Below are 22,220 nucleotides of genomic sequence, written 5' to 3' on the forward strand. Positions count from 1 at the left end.
GAGTTTAGGGCAAACCAGGACACCTGATTATCCTAATAGAAACTGAACCCTAGTCCATTCTTTACCTATGTAAATTAGCATGTCTATTTGCTAGGGTCCTCCAACTTATAAGTTTGGGGTAAAACATGCACATTTTCTTTGCTAGAAAGGCAATCAGAAAAATACAAATTTTACAATCTAGCACAAATGTATGTTAACTGTTTATTCTAACAACTGGATTGTTAGTTGAATTATTATGAGCAAAAAAAAGATTTTCACACTTTGTTATAAAATTCTCTTCTTTGCCTTCATTTTGTTGTTGATGTTCAGTTGCTAAGTGAAAGTTGCTCAGTCATGTCCGACTCTTTGTGACCCCAGGGACTATACAGTCCATGGAATTCTCCAGGCTAGAATACTGGAGTGGGTAGCCTTTCCCTTCTCTATGCAATCTTCCCAACCCAGGGATTGAGCCCAAGTTTCCCACATTGCAGGTGATTCTTTACCAGATGAGCCACAGGGAAGCCCGTTTCATTGCTAAGTTGTGTCCAACTCCATGGGCTGCATGAATTGGCTCAAACTCATGTCCACGAAGTCATACTATCCAACCATCTCATCCTCTGTCGCCCCCTTCTCCTCCTGCCCTCAATGTTTTCCAGCATCAGGGCCTTTTCCAATGAGTCAGCCCTTTGCATCAGGTGGCAAAATTATTGGAGCTTCAGCTATAGCATCAGTCCTTCTATTGAATATTCAGGGTCGAGTTCCTTGAGGATTGACTGGTTTGATCTCTTTGCAGATCAAATCAATCCTTTAGGATTGACTGGTTTGATCTTTCCTTCATTTAACCCTTTGAATTTGTATTCAGGACTCATAGAATAACACCAGCACCAATGGTCAATACTTTGCTCACTCATCAAATGCTGCTGGGTGGCCTCCATGTACCAGGGCATGTGCTAGACTTTCCAGGTGATGTAAAGATAATTAGGAGTGGTCACTTCTATTAAAAATAAAATCCATTTAGAAGAAAAATATAAGTACAAAAATCACTAAAGCCCAGGGAATCATGACAAAAATATTTATGGAATATCCAAGGGGAGTTCACTGATGGGAAAGTGATAGTGAGAAAGGTGTTTCAGGGGTGAAAAGGCCCATAGTAAAGACACATGTAAAGAAAAACACACTACTAGAGCCTGGAAAAATACAACAAGGACAGAGTACAAAGGATCTTCAATGCCACATAGCGTATGTTAGAGTTAATTCAAGGAACAGAGTCTTACAAGATGACAAACAGGGGAGTGATCCAATAAGAAGTGCATTTAAGAAGGGCTAGTCTGGCAGTGGGGAATGGGATGGACTACAGACTATGGACTGGCCCCAGGAGATCAAGAAGGAGCCTGGAGATAGAGGAATGTCTTAGACAAAAGAGGAAGCAGTCATGATATAGGACATATAATCCCCAATATATGACAACTGGCTGGTTTGGCAGCCACGATTAGGATTTTAATGTGATATAACTGATATGGTGAACGGAAGTGAAAATGGTGGTGTCATTACTAGTTACTTTACTGAACCAACGCCTGACTGACAGAACAGCATTTTATCTTAAATGTTCAGATTAATAAAAATATATTTACACTTCATCTAAATTAGTTTTCAATTCAATACAATTCCCCAAAGAATGAACCTATTAACATGATTTTTAAATGGATGATTTTATTGCTCAAGAGGTAAGTGGTATGAAGTTATTTTAGATATTTTATTAATAATTTTTAAATGGAACTAACAAGTAGAAGGAAATAGATTGGTGAACTATAAAGCACCCACCGAATTTAAAAATTCTGAAGATTCTATACTTTCACACTGCACACTATTTTCTCTTTTCCCCTGATGTCTACCACAACATATGGATAATATATAGTCTCTTTATGAGTTATGTTTTATACCCAAACACACTCCTGCTATCACTTTTTCAAACTTCATAATACATTTCTCAGAAACTGTAAGTCACAGTTGTTTACTTGGGGAGGCTCTCGGTTCTCTGTCCACTGTGGAGTTTTACAAGCTTGCTGAACTATCCCTTGATGAAGAACTTACAAACTGGATATAGGAGTGGATTAGAGAACATGCCAAATATGAGATTCTATGAGTCTATAAGATGATGACTAGAAGAAATGCATTTTCACGGCGTCAAAAATCTATTTCATTACATAGTTCTTTTTGTTTCTCCCTGTTTCAGCCCTTTCCTTAGAAAGAAACAAAAATGGCACTAGGATTAGAACCCCTGACATAAAGAACAAATACCTTTATTTATAATAGCCAAGATATGAAAACAAACTATTTACCAATAGATGAACAGATAACGAAGGTGTAGTATATATATGCATATATGCACACACATATATATGCAAACAATGAACTATCATTCAGCCATGAGAAAGATGGAAATTCTTTCATTTGTGACATAGATAGATTTTGGTATTATGCTAAGTTAAATTAACTAGATAGAGAAAAATAAATATGCATGGTATCACTCATGTGGAATTGAAACAAAATAAAGTCAAACACAGAAATGGAGAGTAGAAAAAATGGTTGCCAGGGTCTAGGGGGTGAGGTCTGAGAAGGCAAAGGCAACCCACTCCAGTACTCTTGCCTGGAGAATCCCCGGGACGGGGGAGCCTGGTGGGCTGCCGTCTATGGGGTCGCACAGAGTCGGACATGACTGAAGCGACTTAGCAGCAGCATCAGAGGGTGAGGTAAATAGGGAGAGGTCAGTAAAACAGTACAAACTTCAAAGAAAAAAGAACAAATACCTATTAAAAAGGGAGAGGATATCTGTTATAACTGCATGATGGTCTCAAGCTTCTTTCCAATTCCCTGCACCGCTCAGAGGTTGGTTCATGGAGACAGCAATAAGAACCCTCATATATTCCTTCGTCAAATATTGAGTAATGAATTTGAGACAGGTGATATGATGCAATGATGAACAGGCAGATAAGGCTTCTGCCCTCACAGCCTGGAAAGGAGACATATAGCTCTTACACAAGCACACTAGGGACATTTTTCTGAAAGCTGGCTCACAAATCATGAATCTGCCCAAAAAGATATGATTAAAATCTCACTAATGCTTATTCTCTTGTTAGCTATTTTTTGAATGAACATGTCCTTAATTCAAAATTCTCTTTTAACTATGTAAAAGAGAGGTTATATACTTAAATTCTCACAAATATTCTGCACATATTCACAGGGATCCAGACCTGGGAAATAAATTTTGCAAAATGACACTTCTCAGCATAGCACAAGGGTTTACTTACGCTTTGCATAAGAATTGCTAAGAGGAACTTAATTAATATGCTTAATGCTCTTTCTTGTTTATAGCCCAAGTTGGATTTTCAGTTAACATTATAGAGAACTCTGACATGTACTTCTCTTTCTCTCTTTACCACCTGTCCAAGCAAATTTCTAAATGCCCTGTGATAGTGATGACAATGTACACACAGGGCAACTCTGTGAGTACTTAGGCTGCTGGATATGTTTCTTCAGCTTGATTTTAGGGTGAGGAATAACAACAATTTCAAGTAGCATTTCTAAGTGATGAAAATCACCAGGCTTAGAAATGTTTCTAAAATTACCTGCTTGTTGTGTCTAACATGATATTTTATACTTCAAAATGTTGCACTTATTAATTTTCTGACTTTCCTCTCTCAACATTGAATTTTGAGAGTTGGTTGCAAATGCTGCATAAAATTCAGCATCTTCTCTGCTCTCCTGCCATAGCAAACATATCTTTATTAGGAGTTGGACAAAAGAGCTGTATATTTCTCAAAGCCTTTCCCTTTAAATTATTTCTGGTAGAGGCTGGATGTGAGATCTGCCTGTGACTTGCTAAAGGCTATTTATGATTTATTTCAACCTTTAGCTGGTTCTATGAAAGAAAAAAAATGAACAAAGTTGAAAATACAGAAAAAGAGTGCTTAATCCTCAGTGTTATTTCAGTGGAAGTCAGCACCCTGACTCTTATGAGGGCTGCATTGTGTAAATGTTTATATTTTTATTTTTCCCTCAGAGTTAAAATTAAAATCCTTTATCATTTTTAATTAGAAAACAGTACTATTGTTTTTGAAAAAGATCAGATTTCAAGCTGTGAGCCTTTTAATACAGACTGGTCTGCTGAGACTTTTCTGAAGCACTAGGGGGAAATTTAAAACCCAGTCAAATAATTTTCCTGGGCAAAGTGGTGATAGGTCATGGTGAGATATGGGTGTCATTAAAATTTCATAGAGGTCCCTATCACAGCAGAGTCACTATAGCATTGAGACACTGACTACAGTATCTCCAAAGAAGTGTTTGCTATCTATCATGGGCTCTGAGGGGAGCAGTTACCATCTTTCTATGCAGTAATCTGCATGTTAAAGAGTCCCTAAATATGTATTTACAAGATATTCAGGTCTGTTTTGGCCTATTGGGTCAAAAATTCACACACTAAAAGTCCCTAAATATGTATTCATAAGATAGATCAACTTTGGTTCACTGAGTCGATAGTAAGTTGGCTTTTTAGGGGCCTAAATATTAAGAGTTGCATAGTTTGCTTTCAGCAAGTTTAGAAATGCAGTTCTGTATGCTTTGTCTTTTAAGAGTAGATTTATTATGCTAGTTTCAGTGGATGCCAGAAGCTGTGTTTCACTCTGGCCTATGATATTTCGCTTTTAGAAAGTCAGAAGAAAGAGCCCCAGAGCACAGACACACAGGCAGAGCCTCAGGGCAGGATGAATCCTGCCCTTCCAGACCTTATCTTACCACCGCCTCTGTCATCAGCCAGGTCCCATCCCCCCTTTTCCTCCCACTGCTGGGCTGGAGACCACTTGCCCACCTTCAAGCTCATTCTAGCAGCAGAGGGATCCTGTGAGTACTGCAGAACCTGGCCCTGCTCTCCTCCAGTAACTTCGCATCTCATCCTAAAAGCCAAAGGTCCCTCAAGATGCGCCCCTGCGCATTCCGAGTTTGCCTCCTCCTGCTGCCTGTCTGTCCCCCTCGCCCGGGCCCCGGCGCACACTGGCCTCGGCTGTACCTGGGCGCATCCTGGAGGGGTCCTGCTTTGGGCTCTTTGTATCCATGCTTGCCCTCTGCTCTATCTGAAGGCTGCTCTCTCAGGATCCACATGGCTAGTTCTCTTCAGGTCTTTTAAGAGAGCAGCCCTACCAGTGCTCGGGCCTGGTGCCCTGGGAAGACCCAGAGGAATCGGGTGGAGAGGGAGGTGGAGGGGGGATCGAGATGGGGAACACATGTAAATCCATGGCTGATTCACTTCAATGTATGACAAAAACCACTACAATACTGTAAAATAATTAGCCTCCAACTAATAAAAATAAATGAAAAAAAAAAGAGAGAGAGAGAGAGAGAGCAGCCCTCCCTGGCCACCTGTATAAGAGAGCAACACCTCATCCCAACACCAGGCATTTCCTTCCTCTGTTACACACACTGCATGTTCTCCACTAGGACTTAATCGCCATCTGATATAATGCATCTTCACTTGTTTTCTGCCATTCTCTGTCCCCTAAAGGTTAAGCCCCACTGGAGAAAAGGCTTTATCAATCCTAAATAGAGACCTAGATAAAAACCTGACATCTTTTTTAACTTCTCATTAAATATTTATGGTACAACTGAACAAAAGCAGATGAAAAGGAGTCAATTCCCCAATTGCCTATCAATGTGTTTTCATTTTTTAGCTGAAGAGGAATGAGTATCTCTTTCTGAGATGAAGTCCTCTGTTTGGCCATCAGATCTCAGGTTCCCATAATGCTCTTTGAGTGGCATAAAACTGGTCCTTCTTGAAGGACCACGACATTCACTCCATCCCCCCAACGTCTGGGTTATAGCAGAGTTCCTGGAGGAGCTGGGGTCATCTGAGCTAGTCCCAGAAACGCTTGAGCAGTCTGCTTCTAAGTGTAATAGTGTGTAAAGGCAGCATTTCTAAATCTCCCCCCACCTAATGTGGTGAGCACAATCAGCTCTGGTGATAGCAGTGGGCTTACTAGGTCTCACAGTCCCATCTGATGCAATCAAGAGGGATGGTGTGTAACACTCTGCCACGTTAGTGTAAGAGACTGAGATGTAATTAGTAGAATCACTATCTTCTAAAGTTGGTGCATTATCCTTGGGTCTTCCCCAGTGCCTCCACTCCCCCATTAGCCATGCAGATATTCTCAAATGTACCCTTCCCCATGACTGAAGCCTGTCACAGTAACTTATTCCTTATTTAAATTTCACAAGACCATTCTTTATTTCAATAACTCAGAAAGGTGCCTTTGGCAAGAGAATTACAGCTGACAGACAAGTAATGACTAGGATTCTGTGATTAGTTCAGATTACAGGCTACAGAAGACCTATCTGAGCATTTACCACTGTCATCACATGATGCTGGCCACTATTAGGAGTTGACATTGGTTGGAAAAGAGGATGTGGTTCAGCTAGAGTAAGCACTAGAAAATCTGCCTGTATTGTAATAGTCAATGACATGCTAATTAATGACAATAATTTTTACTGTGACTCTGCTTAGCGTAAGCAAGTCTCTCTCTCATACCCTTCCCTAGCACACAGATGTATTTTAATAAAGCTTTAAGGCACAAACTAAATAAAAAGTTGAAGTGATCTAGATAATTCCATTCCCCAAACCCAAAGCAATTAATTAACTGAAAAAAGACATCATTTAATCTTGAATTATTTGGATAAGTGACTGAACTTTGTAATTTATTTTGCATAAATAAGCAAAACTTAATGGATATTTCAGTGTATATCAGTACTTAAGAGGATTTATAAAACTCTTCAGTCAAATTAATTGAGAGGAGGGGATAAGTAATTAACATGAACAAAAATGACAAAACCATTTACTCAGATATTGGGTACCATTGCACACTCTTCCAAATTCTGGCTGAAAAGAAATAATGATTTCTGTAATCCCCAGCAATGACTTTTGGAGGGAGATTTCAAATAAATGTCTATTTGCTTTAGGTGAGCTTCACTGAATTGGCCTTATTTAATTTCAGATCCTCCTAAGGGAAGAGATTTCAGGATTTCCTGGTTGTAAAATGGAAGAGAACATTTTGCTGAACTTGTATGACATCATCTAAAGAATTAAAGGGCAGATAATCATGACTTCTTTGCCTGTTTACCAAAGCTTCTTTATGTCCTCAATCTACTTTATTTCCAAATGTCAGAGTAGTCTGAAACCTTTCAAAGATTTATAGACTGCAGAAACAGAGGAAATATTAGTATGAATCCTTTAACTTTTGTGAAAACTTTTAAGTAATTAATAGACGGGCTTTTGAAATTATTTCATATCACAGTACACACACTCTAACATATACTATATGAGGGTTAAACATGGTTTAACAACAAAGGACATGAGGTCATCTCTCTTTCTAGAAAGTCAGGGAAAATGTTCTTTAAAGTACTTGAGTCATAAATAAAAAGAATATTGAATTTGTGAAGGGGAATATAAATAATATAATATTTAGTTTATCAATTAAAATAAAAATACTACAGAATGAATAAAATAGTAAACACAGTCTTGGTTTTAAATATAATTCCTTTCCAAACTCTACTTGAAATTCTCTTATATTACATAAAGGAGAAAAAAATGTAGCTTCCACAATACTATTTATACAAAGCAACAAAAAATGTGAGCAAATTATTTTCAAGTTTATATTATCAAAATGTTTTCCAATACGCTTAAAATACTAGATACCAAATAGCTGAAACAAATATTTAAAAGCTCTTAGCTTAGATAAATAATAGTAAAATATGTCTCATAGTAAAAAATTACTTTTTCTTTGTTATGCAAAACCCCTCAACCATGACTTCATGGAGAAGTGTGAAGTGGTGTGAAAATGCTCTTACCTCATATTCAAAGTCCTCTGTTCTGTCTGCATCAGCGGGTAAGCTGGAAAGATACTCATTGTCCTCATAAAATTCATGCTCCATTGGATGGAGAGAATGGCAGCTGTGGGGAATGTAGCAATATGATAGAAATGGATCAAAAGGGTTGTTCTCAAGATTAAAAAATGACATTAGAATTTCACTTTAGTTTTCTCTGCTCGCCAATAAGACCTATAGTGATCTAGCCTTTAAATGAACTACAGCTCAGAAAGAACAATTGCTTTTCTTCTTCCCTTATATGAAATCCATCAATTTGATTTTCTGAGAGAATACCAAGATAATGGCTCATTGTCAGAGCTTCATTTTGTGAAGGGGCAGATAGATGTGCGTTCTATCCTGGCAATGGTGCCATATTGATACTCTGGCTGCCTTCCATTCCATCCAGTGGACTTGACACATACATTGGTGTGTGGCTTTTGAGAATGCAGTCTACCCAAAGGTGGGTATTTTGTAACAAAGTACTACCAATTTCATAATTACAGGCTCAAACTGTTTCTGAAATTTTATTTTCAAAGCTCATACAGTCAGTCTTCTGAAGGTATGGGTTCTGTATTTTTATTCAATTAAACATGGATCAAAAAATCAAATCTGAAGTTGGTTGAATCGTTGGATGAAGAATCCACAGATGTGGGAATGAAGTGGGAATTGTATTTTTCAGTCTGTAAATTGTACTCACATTGCCTCCATTTCTTGAGACTTTCTTCCTCATTCTCCCTCATAACCCACATACACAAACATTAAAGAATGTTCACGGTGATAACTCACTGGAAACTCCTATAAACCATACAGTTTCATAATCCTTTTAGAAAACATCTGGGGACAGAGAGAACTAATAAAGTAAAGGAAATGAAGGGGTTCCAGGACACTGTGTATGACTTTTATGTATCCACTAACTTTGGGGAAATGTTTAAATAATTCATAGAAGTGCTTTCAAATTATTATATGCCATGATGTATACATTATACAATATGAAAGCTATGTGTGTGTGTGTGTGCTCAGTTGCTTGGTTGTGTCCTACTTTTTGTAACCATTTGGACTGTAGCCCACCAGGCTCCTCTGCCCATGGAATTTTCCAGGCAAGAATACTGGAATGAGGTGTCACTTCCTCGCCCAAGAGATCTTCCAGACCCAGGGACAGAGCCCACATCTTTTGCGTCTCCTGCATTGGCAGGCGTATTCTTTACCACTAGCACCACCTGGGAAGCCCAATGTGAAAGCTAAGCACAGTTTAGCAGCAAAGGGCATGAGGTTCTCTATGAGCATTTCTAAGTCAGTGAAAAAAGCCTATGTGAAATTAACCAAGTTGGCTTCAGGAAAGACATCTAAGCCCATTTTGAACATTATGACAAAAATGAACTTAGTAGTATAAATTAGTCCCCTTATCCATTAATAGCTGAAAGGCCGGAGAGATCCATCCTGGTACCTCACAGGATCAGTGTAAATACTCTACCAGCCTCTTCTTACTGTTCTCTAATTTGAGCCCAAATGGCAAAACCAGTGCAGGCAGCATCTCGCTTGCTGGTCTAAGAGCTTAAACCTGGACTGGTTTTGAGAAGCCCATTCCTGCTGCTTAAACATCATAACCTGCTGTTTGGAGCAGCTGATGTGTTTTCCTGGTCTTTGAATTATTCAAAAAAGGAGGCCTGCTGTGAAGGACACCTTACTGATACTTTAGTAAGAGTTTACTGAGTATCTACAAGATGCCAGGCCCTATGCCAATTGCTGGAAGTTGGTTGGGCACAAAATCCAATTCTTGTCCTATTAATTGGGTAGAGCAGCAAAGTGGGGATTTTAATACAGTGCGATAATTAAGGGGAAAATAGAGAAGCTATGAGAGCACCTACCAGTGGGGTCAAATGCCTTAGGTTCAGAAGCCTGACCCTATCACTTCCTTTTGGGTGATCTTGCCAAATTCCTTAACATTTTTGTCCTCATCTGTGATGTGGGCATGGTAATAATATAATGTGCTCACTCAAGAAATTTTTGTGAGGAATATTACCTAAAACATGTTAAGTTAGCTAATAAATGGTAACTATTAGTCATTCAAGAAAGTATTTATTGGATGGCTGCTCTGCATCAGGTTGTACAAACGAATATTATTTGTTCTTTGGTTTGTGTGCTTTTCATTTCCCCTCTAGAATATAAGCTCCAGGAGGTAGTGGCTTTGTTTTTGTTATCAGTTTTCTGCCCAGTACCGAGTTCTATGGCCTGACACAAGGGGCTATTTGATAAGTAAGGGATACATGACTAGAATCATAGGTCAGACAGACGGAGGCCCTGCCCACGAGAAACATAAGGTTTCAAGGCGTGGCTCACATTAAAATTGCTTAGGGAGATTTCTGAAAAATTCGAATGCCTATATTTTGGCCTGAGGTAGGATTGATCCAGGCACTGCATTTATTTTGCTTTTCAAAGTTCCCAAGTGACTTTAATGCACACATGTGGATCACTGAGATGGACTTAATAGAAGACCCTAAAGGGCAGGCAGGTGTCATGACCAGGTCTACATTTTACTAAATGGAACACGGATTGCAGCAGGCAATGAAAACGCAGGCTCCAGAGACTTCTGCTCCTATATAACAGGCTGTCAATCATTTTGGACTATTTGCTTAAAAACTCACAGAACAAAATGTGTGGGGCCAAACAGACTTCCAAAACTGCACAGGTAGGATTATTTGAGTAAAATATCTGTAACAGCCTTTAACTCAGGTAAAAACTAGGAAGAAATATTCATTTAATAGTTCTTTATTTTGTAGCTCTATATACTTCCTCTCAGACAGCCAGGACCTTTGGTTTACATCCCAATATATCGGGTAATTGCTTCCTGCAGAGAATTGCACCTTAATAAAGTGAATTTCCTAGCTTCTCCTTTAAAGAAGAGAAACACAAAAGAGAGAATGAGAGAGAGGCAACCCACCAAGGAGAACAGAGTGCCAACATGCCGCGTCTAGGTCTGTCTTAATAAGGTTTTTGGCAACTTCAGTGAGAAAATCTATTTCCCTGACCAGTGATTGTGAGCTGTGCGAGGTTTGTGATGACTGAAAACATGAAGATGAACTAATCAGAGCCAGACTTTGTCACTGCATCTCAGCAAGTAGGATTTCGGAGCTGAAACAATCATGTGGGTCAGGAAAGAGAGGAGCAGGAAAACTGAGAACTAATTGTGTGGAGACACAGTCACAGAGATTTTCCAAACGGGACTGAGAGCTTGTCTCTGTAACTGTCAACCGGCTACGGGGCCTGATTCTTTCCAACATCTACTTTCAGCGACAAATGACAACAAATAAGGCTCCAGCATAAATGACAGAAAAGTACCTGTCTGAGAGCAGGAATGGACAGATGTCGGGCACTGGAGGGGTGGGTGGCCTAAGTTTGGCCAGGGCCATTATATGTTCAAAGGTGATGTCTGTCTGAGTGCTGGCATTCATGAGTCGCACTTCTGGGGCTGTCCCATAGGCTGGTTTACTGAGAGGCGTTCGCCTTAGCACCTGGACCACGATAGGTTCCTTGGCATTTCGAAAAGCTTCCACTGCCTCTTCATGGGTAGCCTTTGAGAGATCCTTCCCATTGACCTGCAAAGATAAAAGGGCATTGCTCATCTCAGAGGAAAGAACAGAGAGACTGTCATGATAGATTAATAAAAGGTGGGCAGGGGAGGTTTAAACAAGTTCTGCTATGAATTTTGTGAAGGAATATTTAATCAGACATTGACATTTATTGAACTATTCACCAACAGGAGAAAGTGATGGAAACTAGGAAAACAGTTATTTCTTATATCTTTAAAAAGCACACCATCAGAATTATTAGTAAAGATTTCAAACCTTAAGCAACACACAAGCCTCAGAAAATGATTAAAATCTTCAGCTAGGTAGAAATGGTAAGTATGTCTTTAAAAAAAAAAAGATCTATCCAATCTTTTGGTGGAATTTTCAATATTTAATTTGTCTTGTGCTTGTTTGGTCTCTAAGCCATGTCTGACTCTTCCAACCCCATGGACTGTAGCCTGACAAGCTCTTTTGTCCATGGGATTTCCCCGACAAGAATACTGGAGTGGGTTGCCATTTTCTTCTCCAGGGGATCATCTGACCCAGGGATCAAACCCACGTCTGTTGCATTGGCAGGCGGATTCTTTACCAGTAGTCACCAGGGAAGCCCTTAATTAGTCTTACTGACGTGAAATATAATTTCTGTCAGATTTATTTTATATTCATCATTTTTATCCAAGACCATGTCATTGCTCATGTGCATGTTATCCTAAGTCCTTGCCATTCACAGTATAGTCTGTGAACCAGCAGCATAAGAGATTAGAAATGCAGAATCCCTGGCTAAATGAGAACTGGCATTTTAACAAGATTCCAGCTGACTTACATGCACAAGAAAGGGGCACCACTCTAAAACACCTCTGACAGAGTATGCCATGTCCCTTTGCCGCCTCACCTGTTTTCATCTATACCATTTTATGACTCTCCAATGTAGCCTGGACATAACAGAGGAAGAGGGGATGTTTGCCTTTTCCTTCCATCACTGCTTCTCAGTTGGGCCAACCATTGGTGTTTGCGAGATAAAAATTTTTCTTTTAGTGACACTCTCCCATGCCTGCTTTTTAAGGGCCAATGATGTTTCCTCACCTTTGTGGCACCCAAAACACCCACAGGCTTTTCTGATTACCCTCTTGAGAGGCAGTACAGAAACTGCTCTCAAATTGTCATCAATTTATTCCCCTAACATGGGTTCTAATAACACAGCCTCTTAGTGGAAGTTGTGTTTTCATAAACAGCTATAGAATCATAAAAGAAAGTCAAAACTCATGCCCCAAATGAACCAATAACATTGGCTTTTGTAAATAGGAAGAGATACTTGGGAGTACAGTACTGTGCTCAAAACCCCTGAAATTATACCATTTCTAGACAACTAAACCACCCGTCTGCTGGTGAGGCTCTAATAATTGCTATGCACCAGCAAATCTTTAGAGATCCCTGGAAGCCTTCAAAAGACACAAAAGGAATGACTGAGTTGGAGCTAGCGAGAGACTGCCGACATTCAAATGAGCACACTTTCTCCCCCTAAGTAGAGAAAGAATATATGCATGCTCAGAGCAAATGTGGGGCATTTTGGGGTAAATGATACAGTGCCAGGTGAAAATTGTCATGTCATGTAGAGATAGGCTTAATGACCTGGCCCGAGCTAATTTACTCAACTGACCCTTGAAGGAGTTAATGTGCCTTCAGAAATTGAGCAATTTAAGTTTCCTCACCAGCACCATATGAACCAGTACAGTTTATGAAAAACTAGTAAGAAACTTCAGTTGGAGATTTGGGTGTTTTCCTACCAATGTGCATAGTCATTAATTTTCTCCATGAACTAGAACATGACCACTGAGTTCACTGGTATAACTTTGGAATGGCTTGATGACTTTGCGCATATGGGGCAATGTGAACACAGTACAACTACTAGCTGGCACTCATTCTTTTAGCACCTTCAGATGACAGGCATTCTGGAGAGGCCACTACTCCTGAAGACCTGTAGTCAGCACGTGGTAAGAGAAGTTTCAGGGTGGAAAAGTACAAACTGAAATCTGGCTTCTTGTGTTGAAGAGCATCATCCTCTGTCTCTTCTTATGGTCAGTGTTTAGTAACTCCAGAATTATGGAAGATGATCCAGTGGTAGATAGACTGTTCCATCATAATCTATGTGGTATGGAAGAATTCCCCTTTTATCCACACATTTCCTGCTTCATGGTGTCCCTTCAACTGAGTGAATATTCATTTGTGCAAGATTTTATACCTTTACCTCTCTGAAAAGAACTCTTGGTCATAATCTGTTATCAGCTATTTAAAACCTACTGGAGCAATGTCAACAATGCTATCTTTTCCTATAAGCATTGTATCTAAAGTAACTCCTAACAATGGCAGAATGAAAGTGTTTTTATGAAGGAACTTTAAACATTATCTGAAGGTAAATGGAAAATAATTTATGGCCATGGTTTCTTCCAATCATACATGAAATCCTGCGTGTGTGTGTGCTAAGTCATTTCAGTCGCGTCCAACTCTTTGCGACTCTATGGACCATAGCCTGCCAGGTTCCTCTGTCCCTGGGATTCTCCAGGCAAGAATACCGGTGTGGGTTGCCATGCCCTCCTCCAGAGGATCTTCCTAACCCAGGGATTGAACCCTCATCCCTTGCGTCTCCTGCATTGGCAGTAGGTTCTTTGCCACTAGCACCACCTGGGAAGCCGACATGAAATCCTACTAATGCATAAATTGTATGCCATTAAATAGTGAAGAAATGCCATTATTCCACTTCTTCCCCAAGGTGGCTCAGTACCCTGCCTACAATCTAGTCTTGAGACTCGTTTGTTTCTTACTTGTTTTAGTGATCTTCAAAGAAAGAATAATTTTTTAAAAGTTCCTTAATAATAATGATTATTTATCTTATGCTCCTATAAGTGAAGTAAGGCCATTTTTGCAAAGTTCAGAAAAGTATAAAAAAATTTGCAGAAACAAAAAATTACTGGAGAGTATTTTAGACTGTGAAATTATTAGTTCTTATCATAATACTTAGTATATACAGACAATATTAGCATTTATACAGCAAGATCAATAGCTATTGATTCTAAGACCTGTATATTCATTCATTTACAACCATGGCATTTATATGCAAAATTAATTTTTTGCTTTAAGGACAATTGAATACAATCTTAAAAAAGGACAGTCAATATAATCTCAAATATCTTACTTCCCTATTGGGAATGCTCTTTTCTTCTAGTTATCATGCAGCTGACCCCTATTTTCATAAGCTATTTAATATCTCTCAAAGTAAAGAAGTCTATGACCTTTAAAGGCTCAGTATACTGCCCCATGTTATCCCTTAGAAAATGTGAGCACTGATGATACAAAACGCGTTTTTTTTTCACTTCACTTGAAGTTCATCAACATACTGTTAGCCTACCAAAAGGTCACCATAAGTTATGCCTTTCACAATAGAAAAAAGAAGAGTTTAAATGGGATTTTCTGGCAGTTGCTTTACTCAGTTATCATTAGTTACAGCTAGGGAGAAGAATAATTTTGAAAGAATATCTGAAATTTTAATCCTATAGAAAGTTTTGAAGTGAATTAGCAAATAAATTAATAGCAAAACTGAGTTTTCCATGTGGTTAGATCCTAAACGAACAAGATATTTGGTATTACCTAGTGCCATATCGTTATCCTTTTATTTTTTTCCATCATATTCTTTCCTTCCCTCCTTCACTCCCTCCCTTCACTATTCCTTCCCTCTTCCTCTCTCTCTACCTCAATCTTGGTTTTGTATGGACAATATACGTGAAATGAAATCGAAGAAGGAAAAGTCAGCTATTAATGGCATTCCAGTTAATATAGATAATTAAGAGTGCTGATCCAAACTGTTCTAGGTGCCTAATCAATGGAAGGAAGCAAAAGTGCTAGAAGTTGATTTGCAGGAGGAAAAACTGGGTGAAGAGTGTTGGGAGCAAAATTGATGGGAGGAAAGGTAATTTGAAAATTAGATATACACACGCATTACAGGGTGTGGGTTTGAAGTGTACATGCAGAAGACTGATGATTTGATTTAAGCAAGGTGTAGATGAAGAGACCTTTTTCTAAAGTGGTTGCTAATGAAATGAATGAGAGGTTAGAGTGTCCTAATAAACATGAGAAGTATATGAGGTAATTCCTTTTATTACTATAACATCTGGCTTTTTGATAACTGTGGACAAAACTGATCTGTTTCTAAAGCTACCTAGCAACTAGAATAAAACTGAAGAGACTCATGTACTCGCTCTTTGATAAGACGCTCACAGCCCCAGAGTGGAGCAACTGGACTCTGAAATGGTGATTAAGTCACCTGATTTGAGATAAATGAGAAACCAGGCACAATATTGATAAAGACGATTATCAGAATTGGTAACAGCATAAAAGAGGAAAGGAAGATGCTAATGATAGAAGTTTTGGGAGAAACAGAGATGTGGTTACCCTCAAGAAGAAAAATAGATTTGGGATTGGAAGCAAGTGTAAAAAGGAGCCTTAATCATGCCAAACTTGAAATAGTTCTCTGGATGTTAAGTGACTAAAGGAAATCCTAACCATGGGAAACCATTTCCAGAGGTCTTCCTCTTTCCTGCACTTACTTTATCAGTTTAGTTGATACATTGAAGATATATACACATTTTTACAGATATGAACAAATAAATGTCTTGCTTCTAAAAAATTATTTTCCATTATATTGATAGAGGGAAGTGAATAGGAGACAAGTAGTCACTTTTCAGCAAGCAATGCAAAAGAAGTGAGAATCCATTTGTTGTGGCAGATGGGCTAATTAATCCATAAGCAACTTGTGAATGTTAAGTAAAGAATATAGCTTTTCACATGTAAACCAGATCACGCTATCATTTGGTGAAGCTTCTGTTTAACTAAAAATCAATCTACTCTTTTGGATAAACTGCAAAATCTGGGCCACTTGTCAACAACCTCCCCAGAGTGACTGGTGGCCTCAGCTTGTATGTGAACTCTTCTGCTTTGATTATTCCTCCAAATCCAGCCACATGCACAATTTTCTTGAGTGTCAGAAAACAAACAGGCTTTTCTTTTTTCTAAAGCGCAAACAAGGGCATGAATGACCAAATCACACTGATGCGATTTCATTTCCAACGTAGACTGTTTGGGACGATGAGGGTTTCCAAACCTCTGTGCCTCTTTCAGAAACTAAGGGCTTTTAAGTATCTCTGCCTTTGATGAGATTATACATATAAAAGTACTCAGTAGAAGAGGTGCAGAATACTAAAGATTATGTACAATTTCAAGTGGAGGATAAGCAAGCATAAAACATTTAAATACTGTTTTTTAATGTTTATAAAATTTATTTTTTTCATTTATTCATTCATTTATTTTCAGCATTATGGAGATACAGATAAAAACATTATAAGATATTTAACATGTACATGGTAGTAATTTGATATATGTATGTATTGTGAAAGGATTCCAAATAGCTAATTAACACATGTATCACTTCAATTAATTAATTATGTTTTATTTAGGTGAGAACATTTACGTTCTATTTGCTTAGCAAATTTCAATTATATAATACAGTGTTATCAACTACAGTCACTATTTTTACTTTAGATCCTCAGACCTGAGTGCTGTAATTATGGATGGGCATGGCAGCTTACAAGAAATCTCACCCTCACGAATAACTATGAAATTAATTTTGATTAGAATCCCTATGTGATTGCTGATCAAATTCTCTGATAATTATGGGGGTATTACAAAAACAGAGCCTAATAACATGTAAGAAAAAAGCAATATTTAGATTGCTGCTAAATGTTTGGTATGAAAGGAATTTAAAATAATCTGAACTCTATATTCATTAAAACACTTGTCATATACAATCTGTAAATCAGTTTTAAGGAATTTAAGCATATCACCTTTTTCTAAACTTGGTATGTTTGCTTCTAGATGGACATCTGTTATGTAAATTGAGAACAGCATAGCATAAGAAATATTTATAGCAAAAAGAACTCACAGAAAAGGAATTGTGCAACATGCTATGAAGAAAATCTTGTGAGATTGACTAAACTTAATTTTGAAACATTTAAAAAATATTGTCAATGAACAAAACATTGGTAGGCCTGTGATAATCGTATTTTAGAAAGTGAGAACGTAAAAAATGTTATGTTGCATTAAATCAAAAGTCTGTGTAGTTCAGTGTTCTTTTGACAGTGCTGTTGTCAGATTTGGGGAAGAGAATATGGTAATTATCACACAGGTTCTAATGAGCAGACTTATTCAGAAGTGATCCTGGGGCTCCTTCTGTGCTGCCTGGACTGCTGGGTGGCAGCTTCATTTTGCTGGTGTGTGAGGTCTTGCAGCTTCCCTTGAGCTCCAAAGGCTCCCCAGTGCTGAGTAGCTGGCTTTCCCAGAAAATGGAGATAACTGACTTCTAACTCAGACAGCCTAAATCTCCTGCGTTTCCCCCCTGCCCACGTGACCCTAAGAGAGCCGCAGCAGGGCGGGGTCTCTCCACTGGAATACAGACCCACTGTATGTCCAGGAGTTCCAGGTCCCCGTGTGCTGCTGCCCCCGACTTGTATGTTCCCCAGTAGAGACTGTTGTCCTTCCTGGGATATGCTTTGTCGCTCAGTCGTGTCCGACTCTTTGCCACCCACGACTGCAGTCCACTAGGCTTCTCTGTCCTTGGGGATTCTCCAGGCAGGAATATTGGAGTGGGTTGCCATGCCCTCCTCCAGGGGATCTTCCCAACCCAGGGATCAAACCCAAGTTTCCTGCATGGCAGGTGAATTCTTTACTGACTGAGCTACCAGGTAATCAATAGAGACTGCAGTCTAACCTATAACTTGTGACAGTGCGGAATTTGCCCTATCAACCGTGTGTGACACACATTTACAACACAAAGAACTGAATTTATTCAAAATGCTTCTACATGTAACATTGTGAATTGCAGACTCCCATTAACCCAAGGAGATATTTTAAAAGCCTAATAATATATTTAGTTAACTGATTGTGACCCTGAGGTCAGTACTACAGGATGCTGTTTCCCAGCTCCTTTCATGGTACATTTTGATGACAAAGTGTTCCCAAATGCAAGCAAGACTCATCTCCAACTTTTCTTATTAAGATGTTGCAGACCCAGGACTTCCCTAGTGGGGCACTGGACGGGAATCTGCCTGCCAATGCACGGGACACAGATTAGATCCCTGGTCCGAGAATATCCCACATGCTGTGCATTAACTAAAGCCCATGCGCCACGACTAGTAAGCTGACGCCCTAGAGATGGTGAGCAGCAACTACGGGAGCCTTTGTGCCTGGAGTCTGTGCTCCTCAACAAGAGAAGTCACCACAATGAGAAGCTGGTGCATAACAAGGAGATAGCACCTGCTTGCTACAACTTGAGAAAGCGCTCACCAAGCAGTAAAGACCCAGCACAACTGAAAACACATTTTAAAAAATGTTATAGACCCATTATTTATGGATTTTTCAGAACTGTTCTTGAACCAATTTGTATTTTTGGTTATAGGAAATCTTGGGGATGCATTTTTAATAATTGCCTTTCTCCCTATTATCTTTTCTCTGTCTTAATTTTTGTATTCCTTCTTTGGTATTTTCTGCTTCTTTCTTTCTTTTCATTGCCACACTTTTCTTCCATGCTTTTCCATTTGGCTGGGATTTAGCAAATTTGAAGGGCAGTTATCTATGTAAATTATTCCAATTATTAAAGGAACAGGTTATGATAGTTTTGATTCTTACTGAGGGAAATAAAATGTATGCAACATAGCTTTATTTCCCTACTTATAAATAAATTTATCTTCCCTCCCCTTAATGAAAGAAATGGAAACTCCTCTTTGGCACATGAGCTGGTGTTTCTTGCTTTGTCCCTGAGATCCACAGTGTACTCTTTTCTACCCAGCTCTGTATATGCTGGGATGCTGCCAACTGTATTCCATGTCACTGGGCTCCCTTGCTTTATGTCTTTTCTTTGCTTTGGCCAGTGGTAAGAGAGCTAATGTTCTGTCTTTATCCAGGGCCTTCCTTCCTGGCTTTCAGGATGCCAGCTCTGGCCAGGGTTGGTTCACACCCTGGCTTACCTTCCTCCTTCAGGTCTGTGAGTAGTAATGATTTCTCTTTCTATTGTGTTCATTCCCTTAACTCTGCTCATACCTCTGTAAGTGTTCCTTCATTCAACTTTCTTCAGTGAAACACTTTGAGTGTGCTCTCTCTTTCTTATTAATATAACTAGGCATGGAACTCCTTTGATTTAAAAGAGAAAAACAATAACAAAATAATGGTTAAAGGGGTGGGGTGGGGAGGGAGACAGGAGGAAATTTTAAAAGGGAGGGGATATATGTATACTTATGGCTGATTCATGTTGAAGCTTGACAGAAAACAGAAAAATTCTGTGACACAGTTATCTTCAACAAAAAATAAATTAATTTAAAAAAAGCTAAAACTTACCACCTTGGCCCACTATTGATGATATTAATCTTTATGACTTGATGAGGGAGAGAGTGAGAACACTTGAGGGATGGGGTGGGGAAGAGAGGAGAGACAGAATGAATCTAAAGCACATGTAAAATGTTAATGTTAAATGTTTATTAAAAATGTTAAATAAAATTCTAGATGTAGGTATTTGAGAATTTCTTGTACTATTCTTATAACTTTTTGATGAGTCTGAAATTATGTCAAAATAAATTGTCTCAAGATATTGTTATATTTGTTATTAGCTACAAATGCATTTATGCTATAATCATTTAGAGTTAGCAAATAATTATAAGCAATTGATGAATTATAAGCTCCCTACAAAGTGTTTCTGTATTTGCTTATCTTTAAGAGGAACAAATTCTTAGTCTGAACTGAATGTCTTTTTTCTTGTGCACATACCACACACACACACACACACACACACACACACACACACACACCCCTACAGCAAAAAACACAGATTGCTATCACCAACTTTATCATTGTCATAACAATTCATCTACTGAGTATCACCTGAAATCCTGTTCTCCTCCAAGCTGAGCTATTTAAAAAGATGGATGACTGCCTTCTGGCTAATTGTAGGAGTTCTTTCATTACTATAAAAGACTTTTTATATCTCAAGTGACTCTATAAGCAGTGAATAATGACTTGAAGTCTTTGAAGAAGAGTCCACTGATGAAATGGTAGGATAACAACTACTTATTGACCTTTTACTTCCTAAGATAATACTAAGCTGATGTAGTTGATTATTAATAAACCTATCCATTGAGTTTTGACACATCAGATCCAAATATGTTAAACTTAAAGAGAAATTCTGATGGAGACATAAAATTGCCTGCAGCAGGCCTAAGGGTGTAAAGACATAAGGCATACATAGGGCAAATGCTGTTAAAATGAACTCAAACTGTTTCATTGGGAACAAACTTCATTGTAATTAAATGACCCAGATTTTCTTTAAAAATTACTATAAACAGCATAAGCAACTGAGAATTCGACAGAGCTATACATTTTTCATACTCACTGAGCAAGCGGAAATGTGCTCTCAGCCCTTGGACGAGATCTCGTGACACCATTTTCATGATGAGAACATATATGAATATTAAGAACATAACTTTGGGTCTCAGCCACACTAGCATAGTGTCACAGAAGTGTCAAAAATAACTTTCTGTTAAATTAAAGGAATACTAGTGTTACTCATATTTACTAATGAGGGACAAGATAGTGACTTATTTGTAATAGGACACTGATGACAACATCAAAGATGCTGAGGACATCTTCACCAGAAGTCCACTGTTCCCTATCTATAAGCATAGCAAAATATGCTTAGCTATTTAAATGCTTCTGTGCAACAAACGCTGAATGACAAGAAGCTGCATGTTTTGTCTAGTACTGTTGTTTAAGGGCCCCAAATGTGTTTGGCACATACTTGACACTCAATAAATATATTAAATAATTTTTTATGTATTTATCAGGACACATGTTAGAACAACCTGGAGAAGGAAATGGCCACCCACTCCAGTATTCTTGCCTGGAGAATCCCATCGACAGAGGAGACTGGCAGGCTACAGCCCATGGGGTCACAAGAATCAGACACAACTAAAGTGACTAAACTTTAGTTTAGGGTGACTACACCACCACCATCATGTTAAAACAAATGTCATTGGGCTTGTGACTAAAGTTACCTGTGATTATGTGCAAACTGCATGCCTTTCATTGCCCAGCTCTATTTTGTAGCCCAGTTATCCACATTATTCCTTTTACTTGGGCTTCCCTGGTGGCTCAGATGGCAAAGCGTCTGCCTACAGTGTGGGAGACCCGGGTTCAATCCCTGGGTCGGGAAGATCCTCTGGAGAAGGAAATGGCAACGCACTCCAGTACTCTTGCCTGGAAAATCCCATGGATGGAGGAGCCTGGTAGGCTACAGTACATGGGATCGTAAAGAGTCGGACATGACTGAGCGACTTCACTTTTCACCATAAAAACGGATTTGAGTGGCAAAGAAAAGGCATTAATTGTTCTGCTCGAGAGCCCCGCCCAGCATTCAGTGTTTCAGCAAAAAGAACAAGGATGTGGGCATCATTCAGGACTGGGGTCTCTACACAGTTCTCAATATCAGTTGTGGGGCTTTAAGTTATCTAAATTCTCTGAGCCTCAGTTAGTTCGTCTGGAACAGGAGCTAGTAACACCCACTCACAGCGCTGTGGACAGGACCATATAAATAACGCAGCTAAGACAGCTGACATGCTATGATGTTGACTCATGATTCCTTGATTCCCTCCCTTCCTTCCTGGGGAACTCTTGAGT

The 22,220-nt window shown here is 38.9% G+C and overlaps 1 protein-coding gene across 2 annotated transcripts in view; it reads right to left on the minus strand.

Moving 5' to 3' along the window:
* Nucleotides 1-22,220, minus strand: part of PDZRN4 (PDZ domain containing ring finger 4) — a 391,568-nt gene that overhangs the window by 61,249 nt on the left and 308,099 nt on the right. For both annotated transcript variants that reach the window (XM_070454564.1, XM_070454565.1), the window contains 2 exons: nt 11,224-11,480; nt 7,870-7,972 (listed from right to left, as the gene is read on the minus strand). In XM_070454564.1, the coding sequence (XP_070310665.1) occupies nt 7,870-7,972; nt 11,224-11,480 (360 nt within the window). The remainder of the gene's footprint in view (nt 1-7,869; nt 7,973-11,223; nt 11,481-22,220) is intronic.

Source organism: Odocoileus virginianus, chromosome 24 (assembly GCF_023699985.2).
Source record: "Odocoileus virginianus isolate 20LAN1187 ecotype Illinois chromosome 24, Ovbor_1.2, whole genome shotgun sequence".
NCBI classification, from domain to species: Eukaryota; Metazoa; Chordata; class Mammalia; order Artiodactyla; family Cervidae; genus Odocoileus; species Odocoileus virginianus.